This window comes from Dunckerocampus dactyliophorus, chromosome 7 (assembly GCF_027744805.1).
Source record: "Dunckerocampus dactyliophorus isolate RoL2022-P2 chromosome 7, RoL_Ddac_1.1, whole genome shotgun sequence".
NCBI lineage: Eukaryota > Metazoa > Chordata > Actinopteri > Syngnathiformes > Syngnathidae > Dunckerocampus > Dunckerocampus dactyliophorus.
The window spans coordinates 210,532-224,624 of NC_072825.1; the positions used below are offsets into that span (position 1 = coordinate 210,532).

The 14,093-nt window shown below is 44.0% G+C and overlaps 1 protein-coding gene across 1 annotated transcript in view; it reads left to right on the top strand.

The window, feature by feature from the left end:
* Positions 1-7,986, top strand: part of LOC129185015 (upstream stimulatory factor 2) — a 34,501-nt gene extending 26,515 nt beyond the window's left edge. The window contains 5 exon segments of the mRNA XM_054781645.1: positions 2,772-2,830; positions 3,010-3,104; positions 3,171-3,299; positions 5,087-6,154; positions 6,223-7,986. Of these exon segments, the coding sequence (XP_054637620.1) occupies positions 2,772-2,830; positions 3,010-3,104; positions 3,171-3,299; positions 5,087-5,176 (373 nt within the window). The 3' untranslated portion in view covers positions 5,177-6,154; positions 6,223-7,986.
* The last annotated feature ends 6,107 nt before the right edge of the window (positions 7,987-14,093 follow it).

The window sequence follows — 14,093 nt, forward strand, 5'->3', positions numbered from 1 at the left end:
GAACCTTGGTGAGCCCCACAAGGGCCCACTCAAATCAAAACGTACTCTAACCAAGACAGTTTTCCCATAGAAAATCATGCAAGTGCAATCAATCCACCCAGCATTTTTCAACACAAAACAGGTTTTACAGACAATAATTCTAGTTTACATGCAGAAAATGATTACAAATAACACATTTTCAGGAATTGTGGGAAATGGGATATGGAAGACCTGATTACATTTTGATTCAATTGATTCAATTTTGGGGGTGATCCGGATCACCGTCTGATCCTAGGAAAAAATGGTCAGCACAGAAAAAAATACAGGCCAAGTTTCCAACAGGTTGTACAAAATATGAAAGACTATCCAAGAAATGTAGGATTATTATTTTGGTGTGTTTGTGTGTGTGTGTGTGGGGGGGGGGGGGGGGGGGTGTAACTATGGTGCTTGGTGGAGGTCTGCACTCTCCGAGTGCTTTTCTAGTTCTGTTCGTAGATTCATTAGCATTTCAATCTATCACATTACGTAGCATTCATTCTATAGAGGCCATGTTGTACCACTGGTTAGCGTTGTGTCTAGCAACCATTCCAAATAAACACAAAGGGAGACAATTATTAAGAAATAATGCAGCCGAAATCAAGGTAACACAACAAAAACTTAAGGCAATGACAACACTTTTCCATTAGTGATGAAATGATAAATGAAGAAACAAGTCAATGGTGAAAAGCACATTTTCCAAATGGAGTTCTGGGCGTGATGGGCTTTGTCAACAAGTGTCAAACTAGCGAACTACAAACTAGCGTGTTAAGCTAGGACAGTGGTTATTGTAAAAGGCGTATGCATCTTACCGCTGACTTGTTCATCCACAGTTCAAGTAATAAAGGTGGTAATTGTGGCTCTTGTGTGCCGCTGAGTAGCGCCCGGGTGACAGCCAATCAGGAAGGAGACTAACCAAACTAACTAATCATCACGAGATTTCATCTTTGGGTCCGTGATCCAAGATGGCTGCCTAAACAAAGCAAGCAGCACAAATACAACAGTTTTGTCATGCAACATTTTAGCATTCATTTAGGATGTTAACCAAAAACATGCTGACCGGGGCCAACACTGTAATCTGTTCCAGAAAGCCAAAAATGTTACCACGGAAATATCTTTAATCCTAGTTTTGACATGTATAAAACTACTTGAAAATGCATAACATGATGACTGAAAAGGATCAGTGAACATTTAAGGTGACTTCTACCTTCATTGTTGACGTGAGTGAAGATGGTGGTGGTTGATCTCACGGTCACGTCCTCAGTGAAGGTAAAAGTCACCTTAGATGTTCATGGAGCCCAGTGCTCTCTATTCTTCTATATGGCACGCCCCCCCATCAGGACACTAATAATAATATCTATTATTGATCTGTACTGTGCAGACTGAACTAGAAACTGGAAGCAGTGAAGCAAGAGTCTATTTGCATGTTGAGTACAACAAATTCATACATGTGGGCAGTCTGCGCTCACCCCCCCTCCACCAGTCAAATAAAGCAGAAGCACTCTTCCTTTGAAGACTGACTCATATTGGTTTGACCAGCAATACTGGCACCTAGTGGCGTTTTGTAGCTATTGCACTAAATGCAGTGTTTTTTTTTCTTTACAAATAAAAAGTATAAAAATAATGTGCATAATAATTCTTACTGTATTTCATTCATCGTATCGTGCTGAGCGGCCAGACCCTCACCTATGTTCCATTGCGGGCTCTATGGTTATCGTTACACATTTCCTTATTTTCACACCGCTGTGGTGACGTCACAAAAAATAAAATCCAAAGAAAAAGCAAACTAGCTGAAAATGTGTGGTTAAACTCTAAATTGTACCACTTTGGAGGTTCTACTGCAAAACACACCTGCCACTTTATTAGGTACAGTATGTGATGAGATGCTATATACTGACTACTTTATTAGGTACACCACGTGATTGGATGCTATATACTTACCACTTTTAGGTACACCACGTAATGGGATGCTATATACTAACCACTTTATTAGGTACACCACGTAATGGGATGCTATATACTGACCACTTTATTAGGTACACCACGTGATGGGATGCTATATACTTCCCACTTTATTAGGCACAGTGTGATGGGATGCTATATACTTACCACTTTATTAGGTACAGTGTGTGATGGGATGCTATATACTTCCCACTTTATTAGGTATAGTGATGGAATGCTATATACTTACCACATTATTAGGTACACCATGTGATTGGATGCTATATACTTCCCACTTTATTAGGTACAGTGTGTGATGGGATGCTATATACTTACCACTTTATTAGGTACATGGTATATTTTTAAGGTAGGATTGCATAATATGTCCCGCTACGTGTGAAGCAGCACCAGCAAGGATAGCAAAGAGGTGATGAATGATGTGAGCCTCCCTGCCATGTCTTAATGAAGTGAATACCGAAAGGAAGACGGAGACAAGAGACAGTTGTCTCATTAGCCGGGAGACAGCATCTGGTCCGCCGCCGCCACTGTCATTTTTACACTGTGATAAAACAGCGTTCTCCCCCCCAGAATGTACCTCAAGCTAATGTTCAAAAAGGATCTCCCCGTCAGAAGCGTCCCAACTTGAGGCCTTCCTTCAGGACAGCACAAGGTGGGGGTGTCCTGGGGAGCCAAGGAGCAAGCCGGTGGGGAGGGCTGTTATTAGACGGGACGTGGCGTGAAAGATTGTTAATGAGCTGTGATTGGTGCGTGTCACACTGCGGGCTTAATGGTGTTGTGTGTTTCTGTCTCTGAAGGAAAATGGACGGCCCTCGAACGCCGCGGGATGAAAGGAGAAGAGCACAACATAACGAAGGTGGGTAATTAGGCCTTGTGATGTTGACAGGATGACAGGGAAAGTCTCCAAGCAGCCATGTTGTCTACGTGGCCACTAGAGGCTGCTGTGGAGCTGTCAAAGCCCAGCAGGATTTCTGCAAGACTTCCAAGTAAAGGAGCTTTTGTAGCCCGGGGTGACCTCTTCCTGTTGCTTTTTAGTTGAGCGGCGGCGGAGGGACAAAATCAACAACTGGATCGTGACGCTGTCCAAAATCATCCCTGATTGCAACATGGACAGCACCAAGACTGGAGCGGTAAGTTGTCTTTGTAGGCCAGTCCCAGAAGGTAGCTGACCATAATTCCAACTGCCATCCTTCCAGAGCAAAGGAGGCATCCTGTCCAAAGCCTGCGACTACATCCGAGAGCTGAGGCAGAGCAACCAGCGGCTACAGGAGAGTCTGAAGGAGGTGGAGAGGATCCAGGTGGACAATGAGCTGTGCAGGCAGCAGGTATGCACCGCATCCATCCATCCATCCATCCATCCATCTGGTCTGCATCCTGCTTTACGTGACGTGACGTTCATGGGGCCTTTCCAAGGGATGTCAAGTATGATAGCAACTGGTAGAAGTGCAGACCCCATTAGACGCACACCGGTGCAAAGATGAAAGGGGTTAAATATATACGTTTGCTTGCAAGAACACTCCAGCCTGCTTCAAACCTCTGGAGCATGAAATCCACTCGTGTTTCTTCTCCGAGTGGATCCCAGAGTGCTTTCAGCTCATGTAGCTCCTCATCACGCAAGCTTCCCAACCATCAAAGACTTCTCTACCTGCACTCGGTGCTCCGAGAGACGGCGAGAATAAAACGCTCCTGCAGCCGACGTGCATGCTGATCTGCTCCCGAGGAATCGCCCCCTCCTACCTCTTCTTTGAAAAGTTTGCATGTTTTTCTCGGCTGCTTTGTGGAGGTGGGATGGGGGGGTGGGGGTGAATTGATGACGCACCTAAGGGGGAGGGGGCCTAGGCAGCATTAATGATACCATAATCAGATTGGCTTTGTGGGGGCTGCATTCCACAGCTTCCATTGGCACTGTGTGGACTAAAGTATTGGCACGGTGGGTGGACAGGAAGGGACTACGTGTGAAGCAATGCAATAACTTTCTCCCGCCAGTTAGTAATGATAGCTCCCACCACCGTGCACAATGGAAGTAACCACATTGACTTGTCAGGAGACAAAATGTGGAAACATCAATCAATGTGATTGATCATAACCACCGCCTCGCATCAAATAAAGCACAAAGCCCACCTTTAGCTTGCTTGGAAGAGGTGGCCCTGGGCCTGCCGTGGCTGCTCATGCATGTGCACATTGTAGATCCCTGCAGTTACCGTGCATCACCATAGAAATGAACACCTCCAAATAATCCACCAAATCAGCAAAGTTTAACAAAACAAACATCATCCACAGTGCTTATGTGAAACATGTACACACACGTCTTTCTCTTTTATAAACATAGAAAAACAGGTACAAACGTAAATGGGACGCACCTATTCCACCCATAAAGCCTTGTGAAAAAAACCAAAATGTCCATCATGTGAGCTGCATGTGAAGCACATTGTTGTTGTTGTTATTATGTATGTATGTATGTATGTGTTGTACTTCATTAATCCCACAGCAGGGAAATTCACTTGTTATAGCAGCAAGCAAGATACGCAAGTAAAGAATACATAGTGACACATGGTTCAAGTGGTACAGGTGTTGTAGAGCCTGACAGCGGTCGATATGAAGGACCTGCGGAACCTCTCCTTCTTACACCGTGGGTGTAACAGTCTGCTGCTGAAGGAGCATAAGTAACATTGTTACACCCAAGAACTACCTTACTGGCGTAGTGACACCTCGCCACACCACAGCGGCTAGCTACTAGTCGGCTAGCGACTAGCTTCACCACACGCTAGCAACGCTAGTAACGCTACATATAGGAGCTGTGTTTTTGTTTTTGACGCTAGGTGTAGCGTTCATTTCTATGTTTCTATGTGAAATCCAAGTCCCTAAAATACTCCCAAGTATTCCATGTTATGATGAACGTACCTGTTACCACACGCTCACAGCATGGATGGAAATCCACTAAACCTTGTTGGAGCTTTGTGGAGGTGTTTTCATAGGCGGGACAGGTGCGTCCCATTACCTACCTGCATTCATTAGCTGCCTCTTTTTACCTTTTTGTATCTTTAGAAGGCACAGGAAAGAGAAACTTGTGTTCACATCCCCTAACGAGGCCTGTTCTGTTGTCTTTGTCAAGATTGAGGAACTGAAGAACGAGAACGCTCTGCTTAGAGCGCAGCTCCAGCAGCACGGCATAGAGATGGTCGGGGAGACGCCGCCGCAGTGAAGGAACGCCCCCACCTCCCTAACCCAGCGGAAAGAGACAGGACAAAAAAAAGGACTGGTGAAGAATGACGCCAGCGACCGCATCCTCCTCCAAGTGGCGATCCCTCCTCCGGCTGGCTGTTGCTGAGCTTTTGACCGCCACACGTGCATGAGCACATGCGCCACCGCCAGGGGCGCCATGGCAACCAAGCACCCGCGATCTCGGACCGCCACGTTTCTCATTTCATTTCATGAAGTCAGCCTTTTGTCTCTGCCCCGCCCACATGATGATGATTAACATGAGTTTGGACTTAGCTGATGCTTTGACTTGTCCGTGTTTTAGCTGCTTTAACTTCTGAGTGTGCTTGCTGACAGGTTTGTAACGCGGATGAGATGCCACAAGAAGACACGCTTGACAGCTTACGCGCACCCAAAGAGCTCGCTGGCTCGACGCCGGGCCTTTGCTCAAAAGCTCAGCCGGGGGACAAAACGCTCTACTTGAAGTGTCGGGCATTTGTGTGAAACATCCCACCAGGCACGTACTTTCCAAAGCACACATTAAGATAGGAAGGTATCTCACACAGGAACAACCCTTGGGAGCAGTTTGCTCTGTTTCGGGGTCACATGGAGCTGAAGGTGACAGGAGGGGGGCGCGCCTCAAAAGACTAAGCGGGGATTGTTGCCACCCACCAGCTCTCATGGCGCCCACTCAGGCACCCCATCTATTAAAGCATCCAGGCAGTCATGGCTATCGTTGCGTTTGATTGGAATGAATATTCCACGTGTGTTGTAGAGCAGCCTGCCACCGCGGCAACAAGGCCAAATATCTCCAAGCTAACAGCTGCACCACACAAGAGGTGACATGGATGTTGACTAACAATGGCAGGCATGTTGTTGCTCATTCCTTTTTCTTCCCCGCCTGCGCTCATTTCTTCTTCTGAAATGACAACACAAGGAAGACAACCCCTCCAGGCCCCCGTAGCAGCCTCACTGTACTCAGGTTAGATTGGAAGACATCTTTTCTATGTCCAAATAAATCTTTCAACAGCTAACAGCCTCCTCACGCAGGTTCTTCCTTGTGGCTCGCTCACACTCTGGGAAAGGACAGGGAGGGGCGGCAGGAACCTGGTCAAAGACTCGTGTTTATTTCCTCTCCGTGCTAATTTGCCTGTCAAGTCAGGATGTGGGTGTGAGATGCTGCCAAAGCGAGCCTGAGCCCATAAGGTAAACAAGTCATCATGGTAACATGGCCCCCTCACCTGCCCCAGGCTTTTCATTCATTCATCTGTTTCATGCTTGACTATGGCCTGTTTTAGTCCAAGTATAGGCATATGTCAACAAACTGTACTTATTTTTAAGCGCTGTCTAGTATAAAAGTGGCGATAAGAGCAGCATTCAACTTGGGAATGTAGTATCCCACATTGGTCACTAAGTGTCACTAATGGTTTTGTGAGTCAACAACAGCCGTTTATTGCATTGCCTCACTAAGGTGGAAATAAACTGCACGTGCCGAGTGCCATGTGACCAAGACCCCAGCGAAGACGACGGCACATGCGCACTTTGTATCTCATCATTGGGACTTTTTAGCTCCTGATTACGACTTTTTTTCACTTATCTCGTAATTGAGACATTTTTTTCCTCATAATTACGGCTTGGTAGCTCATAATTGTAACTTTTTATCACCTAATTATGACTTTTTTTTAACTTACGTATGCCATAATTCCGACTTTTTCGCTCACTGACTTTTTCCCGTCATAATTGGGACTTTTTAGCTTGTAATTGCAACTTTTTTTATCTCCTAATTAGGCCTTTTTTGACTTATCTCATAATTAATGACTTTTAGATCACAGTTTTAACTCGTTATCTTGTAATTATGATGCTTTAGCTCATAATTAACTTATTGCATCATTTTGACGTTTATCTCATAATTCTGACTTTAAATCTTGTAATTTTGGCTTTTGATCTCATAATTAACCATTTTCCTCTTTTTGCTCATAATTATGTTATCTCATAATTTAGACTTTTTATTTCATAATTATGACTTACCATTGACATGTTTTTTTCTGTCAGTGGCGGAAACGGGCTTCTGTCACAAAGATACTAAATAGTTAGACATTAGAGACTATTATAGTACATAGTTAGACGTTAGAGAGATCCTACATAGTTAGGGGGAAAATCTTGAGGGTGTCATAACAGCCAGAACCCCCTGTGCCCACAGTGCCATCTTGCAGGTTTAGTAATGCATGACCCCACTTGCCCTAAAATAAAAGCACCAGTGTCCCTGATGCTTCCGTATGTTGGTAATGTATTGGATGTATACGTATATAAAATCTAGTACTTTGAGGTCACACCCAACTGGGTCATGTAACCTTCCTATGAAAAGATGCAATTAGTTTCACGTGCGCATAGACGTCACTTCTGACTTTATTTCCAAGTCCAATACTTCTGGGATTCACAGAAAAAGCCTCTTCCACACCCATCAAGTCACACACAGCAGATCCAGTGTTTCTTCACCAGTGCTTTTCATACACAAGCCAAAGAAAGTGTGCACTTTCACACAAAGACACGGCAGCTGCAATCACATCATTAGAATGAGAGAAATGTAAACACGTGAGCCATGCTGTGTCAGTGCCGTGTATGGTGACATACTGTACTGTACTTTTCCAGGCAACGCCACAGCAGCATCTGATGCTTCCTCTGAAGCCCACTATTCCTCTTGGTGCCTTTTATATAGAAGAAAGGTTAAACGGTGGCTTTTTACAGCAACAGTTGTTGCTTCAACTTCACTCGGTGTTGGTGCTGTTGGTACAGAGCAGCATCTGCGTGCGACGTCCTGTGCAGCCTGTGTGAAAGGTGCTTCTGATGTTACAGCTGAGGCAGGAACATGGCCAGGATCCACGCTGTCTCTTCATTCTGAGATGGTTCCATTCATCCAGCACAGCGAGCAGGAACTATCCTGCTTTTTTCTCTCTGTTCTGTGGCGGTGCTGTTCATACACAACAGCAACTTGGGACAACGTTGGGAACATTCTGCCTTCATTAGTCAGCGTGGCCAGGTTGATGTCATACCCCCCATTCCACCATTGGTGCCGTTTATACAGAAAAGGAATTCTGTGATGGTGTTGCTTTTACAGAACCGAGGCCAGGAACAAAGCCTCAAAGTATCGTAAAAATGGTGTTTCCCTGCCACCTCCCTCTGTGTGGGTGCTGCTTATACAGAACAGCAACACGAGGGAAAGGGCAGGGTCAAAGTTCATGTCATTCCCCCATTGTTTTCCATGAGTAAAATACAGCTTTTACAGCCCTACACTAATCCCAACCCTAATCCCAAACCCAACCCAAATCCTAATCCCAACATTAACCCTAATCCTAATCCCAAACACAACCCTTATACGAACCCGAATCCCAATTCCCAAACCTCACCCTAAGTTAACCCCAAGTCGGTGTGAAAGGGGCTCCTAATAGTTCCAAAAGTGTAAAATTGTGTGCTGGTGTGTTTCCACATGCGGTCCACCAGTCAAGAAGAAATCCAAATGTGTGCTATCTGAGGACATTTAGAGGACACTTTGTCCTCACCTGCACCTGTCAAATCAGTTGAGTGACACGCGTCCCCCACAAGTCCCACAAGTCATGGTGATTCAAATTCAAATTCTTTATTTTTAAAAAGGGACAGTGCACATTAATCAACATTTCTTTGCAGAAAGTAAATGTACCCGAGTTAGCCGAAAGGCTAATTTTCATCGGCAGTCCCTTTGCCAGATGGTAATAGACCCAACAAAACAAAACAACAAAAAGAAACCATACACAACAGACCTAGACAGAAATACAGTCAACATTACATATCACCACAGTACAAGTTATATAATAAAATTAATAAAAACCAAAATGAAAATTATAATATAAACACCGCCAAGCCAGCCATATTGGCTACCTTACTGTTTACATTTCATTTGTTCACTACCTGACACTGGTAAAATAATGGTAGTACCAGTGATACTGCTAGTGCACACATCTCTGCGATTCAACAAGCCAGTTCTTAGCATTAAGTTTAAAAGAGTGATATGATGATGATTCTCTGACTGATTGTGGTACTGTATTCCATTGATGGGATGCTCTAAATGAGAATACAGGCTGGCTAAATGTGGTTTTCCTGATTGGGATTGTGCAATCTTTTTTGGTGGCACCTCTGGTGGCCCTGTTAGCGGAGGCCCGAAATGTTATGAAAGCGGATAGTGGAGGAGGAGCCAAACCGTGCAAGATCTTATATACTAAGCAGATGTTTTTGTATTTGATGAGATTTTCCCAGCTCAGCAATTTATACTTCTTCAAAATATGGCAATGGTGGTATCTGAAAGGTTTTTTTTATCCAGTGTTTTAAGTGCTTGTTTATATAATGATTCTAATAGTTTCATTACAGCGGAGTGTGCATTAGACCAACTTATCAGACAGTATGTGATGTGAGAAATAATCATAGAGTAGAAGTATATCTTGGCTGCTTCAATTGATAGAGTTTCTGATAAATCTAAAATTTGCTATACTAAACTTTACCTTATTGCAGACTTTCTTTATGTGATTTTTGAAGCTGAAATTCGATTCAATATGTAGTCCTAGATATTTAAATTCTGTAACAACCTGTAGCCTCTCACCAGAGACAGAAATGACCGGATTCATGTTTGAATTGTTCATCCTTGAAAAAAACATACAGACCGTTTTTGTAACATTTAACTGCAAACAACATTGATTTAGCCAGGATGTAATTCTCACCATTGCATCAGTTATCTTAGTCTCAACCTCCCCTGCCGTCTTCCCATGACCTAGGATTACATTAAGACATTAAGATGACATTAAGATGTCACATGATTCACACACAAAAGGGAGATTATTAACATACATGCTGAAAAGAAGTGGGCCTAGTACTGAGCCTTGCGGGACACCAGTTGATAACCCTAAGACATTGGAATTATGATTATGATTTTTAACCAGCTGAAAGCGAGATGAGAGGTATGACTGTAACAAGTTAAGAGAGATTGAAATTCAGGAGTTTCTTTAATAATATAGAGTGATTAACAGTATCAATTGCTTTCCGCAGATCTAGGAAGACAGCGCCCACTGCCCCCCCTTCCCGGTCCATGGATGACTTATTTTTTCAACAAAGTAGCAAGTGGCAGTTTCTGTAGAGTGGTTCGCTCTGAACCCAAATTGCATTGGATGCAGCTCGAAAGGGCTATTGTTGAGGTGGTCAATGATTTGTTTGGCAACCAATTTTTCAAAAACGTTTGAGACAGTGGGTAATATGCTGATAGGCCGGTAGTTTGAAGTGAGGAAAGGATCCTCCTTTAAAAACTGGAACAACGGTAGCAAATTTCCACGCTTCTGGAAATATCCCCTGACTTAGTGAAGCGTTAATAATGTGTGTTAATGGACCAGCTATTGACTCACTAACTTCTTTAAGTATGAATGTGTCTATCCCATACACATCCTTTGCTCTGGATGTCTTGAGAGATGTTATCACTTTTGTGACTTCAGTTGTTGACACGGGTTTAAAAACAAACTGTGGCTCAGATGACACGCCATTTCCAAAGCAGCGTACGTCCTGCGAGGATTCCTGAATGGATCAGTGAGTCGTCATTCCTCACTCTTGTGTTGCTCCGCCTCCCGCATCTACAAGCTGTCATGGTGGAACACCAGAGTGATCAGATAAGATGATATCTGGGAAATTCCAGACATCCTCAACTTTACTCTCTCAGTTCAACTATACATCAATAATCTATCAACTATTTACTGCCCACTCCCATGGAAAAAATCACAGTAGTTGGAGAAAAAGTATTATGTCAAAAAAGGACAATAAAAGATCCAAAATATTCTATTAAAAACCCTATTTTTAAATTAGAATTGACAAAGTGAAGAATGACTTGACTCATTTTGTAAAAACGATCCAATGTAAATATAAGTCATTTGTATTTAATATATCTATAAATATGATTGACTTATAATTGTAACATATAAAGCTGTAATGTAATTCATTTATACTTAATGATATCATATTTTGAATAACATGAGTTGATAGTTAAGATAATAGTTAAGTCGTTGATTGTGTTTATTTATGAATCAGACAAGGAGACTAGTGGTGCATGAAAAGAAGTATTATTGTTCATAAATGATCATCCTGATTTGGGACGCTTTGGAGCAAAATGTTAAAAGCAATGTGAAATAATGAAATATCCTGTCTGTTGTGGGCGACATGAATAATATTTCAATGAAATACCAGTGTGGCTGAAAGTGAAGAAAGACGAACCACATGAAGAATGAATCATTAAGAGCGAGTAGCGATACAGTATTTAATACCGACTCCAAAAAAGAATCTGAATCAATCCAATCTTTTATTTTATTTGGGAGTTTGGAAATGACTTTAGGGGAAGTCCTTGAAGAAGAAGTGACGCAACATGTTTGTCTGCTTCAACATCCTGGAAGTTCCATGCCAGCCTTTGGCTAAGATGTTATGATCTGCTGTGATGCCCCCTGCGTCTGGCATGGTCCTTCTCTGCACACCTGCACCCAATTATCATTCACTGCCTCTTATTGGCTGGGAAGCTAGCCTTGCTAAAGAGACACTTCCTGAATAGCGAGCGGTTGTGCAACAGCCCGCGGGGGGCAATGTCCTCCACCAGGGGCGAACAAGGTGGTGTGGCGCCTGCTGAGGTGAATCCGTCCGCCTCGCTGGTGCCTCTCTTTGTTTGGACACGAGATTCGTGCTGATAGGCCCCCTGCCAGGGGGAGATGGGTCCAAACGTTCACGCATGGACACCAAGACACCCCCACGTTATTCGGCACACTCCCCAATGGCAGCCAGTGCAAGACGTGCAGCAACGACTGATGTTCACGATGGTTAGTCATAGGGTAATAATACACCAGCATGCCATCATTACCTCCCCCAAGGACACTTCTGTGTACATTTTGACACATTCTGTATAACCTTTAGAAAACATTTTTATCATTCAGGGAGTCACTAGACACCCGACTTGACGAGACGAGAGGAGATTTGAACATGAACTTTAGGTCAGGTGCAATAAGAAAGTATGACTGACACACAAACTTTGATTTAACGGCGTCACAAAACAATGCTGGTGCGTTTTGAAATGTTTACTGTCCCACAAATTCACACTAAACACTTTAGGGGACCAAATAAACCAGTAATCATAATGTGTGATGATAATGCAGTATGTCATTTCTCAGTGTTGTAAAGGTGTGTATTTTCTCACACACAACGGGTGCTCTTTAACATTTGCAGCACTTCTTGTGAGATGAGATTACGTGTGAAAGCATAGCTGGGTGTAGCGTGCTTACGAATTGAATCTAACCTATGAAGTTGATGGTGTATGAATTCTGAAGGCATCATGGTGCGTCTGCTGTCGGATGCAGGTAGTCGGCTGCAGTGCAGCTGTACCTAATCAAGCGTCTGTTCCAGCAAAAGAACATTTTGTCACGATAACGTCGCCTTTCCTGAGTCACGTGACCAACACGCCGCCATGTAAAAACAGGCTTTGAAGTATGACAGAGACCCTCTGTGTGTGTGTGTGTGTGTGTGTGTGTGTTTGTGTACGGTGATGCAACCACGGCCAGCGAGGTTATCGGTGAGCGAGACAGGCTGGCGCACGGCGGCATGTTTCTTTGGCTAATTGAGTCACCGCTGGCAATTTATGAGGCCTTTTAAGGTGTAATGAGAATTCAAACGCCCGCTGATTTTATCTGCAGTTTATCAGCCAACCCCCCCAACCCCCCATTTTTGTTATTTCATTGCCACTATTATTGATTTTTGCATTTATCTGCTGGCCCGCTTTCTTCCTGCAGCGCAGCCTCACGGGTTAATTCATCTTCAGGTGATTAATCTTCAGGTGTTTATTACACTTTGTCAGCGATAGGAGAAAATAAAATGATCCTTTTAGATTTGTTTTGATTTGTTTGCATCTTATTGTGCTCAAATGCCACTCTGGCCTCTTTGGTATGTAGACATGCATTGTCAACGTGCACGTCACGTGTATCTGACCCACACATCGTGGAAAGGTAATCGATGATGGAACTAAAAGTTCTTCTTGGCATCCATACATAGACCCCGTTATGTGTTTTCAAGGCGACCAATTAGGACCCCAAGTACCTTAGTACAGTATGTTCCAGGTATATTAGGACCCTGGGGGTGGGTGGCACACCTTAGTACAGTATGTTCCAGTTATATTAGGACCCTGGGGGTGGGTGGCACACCTTAGTACAGTATGTTCCAGGTATATTAGGACCCCGGGGGTGGGTGGCACACCTTAGTACAGTATGTTCCAGGTATATTAGGACCCCGGGGGTGGGTGGCACACCTTAGTACAGTATGTTCCAGGTATATTAGGACCCCGGGGGTGGGTGGCACACCTTAGTACAGTATGTTCCAGGTATATTAGGACCCTGGGGGTAGTTGGCACACCTTAGTACAGTATGTTCCAGGTATATTAGGACCCCGGGGTGGGTGGCACACCTTAGTACAGTATGTTCCAGGTCTATTAGGACCCCGGGGGTGGTTGGCACACCTTAGTACAGTATGTTCCAGGTATATTAGGACCCCGGGGGTGGTTGGCACACCTTAGTACAGTATGTTCCAAGTATATTAGGACCCCGGGGGTGGGTGGCACACCTTAGTACAGTATGTTCCAGGTATATTAGGACCCTGGGGGTGGGTGGCATACTAGTGTAAGTCATGATACATAAGATGCTAAATAACGGTGTCGTGTAAGGAAGTCAATGAGTGAAATCCACTTTGCAAAGAATGATTGCCAATCAGCACAAAGCGGAGTGAGGAGGTCAAAACTTTCCCCCATGGTGGCGTTAGGTAACATCTGTCAGGAATGGGCCTTGCCGCCCCTCCCTCGGCTGCGAGATGACGTAACAGCGGGTGTGTATAAA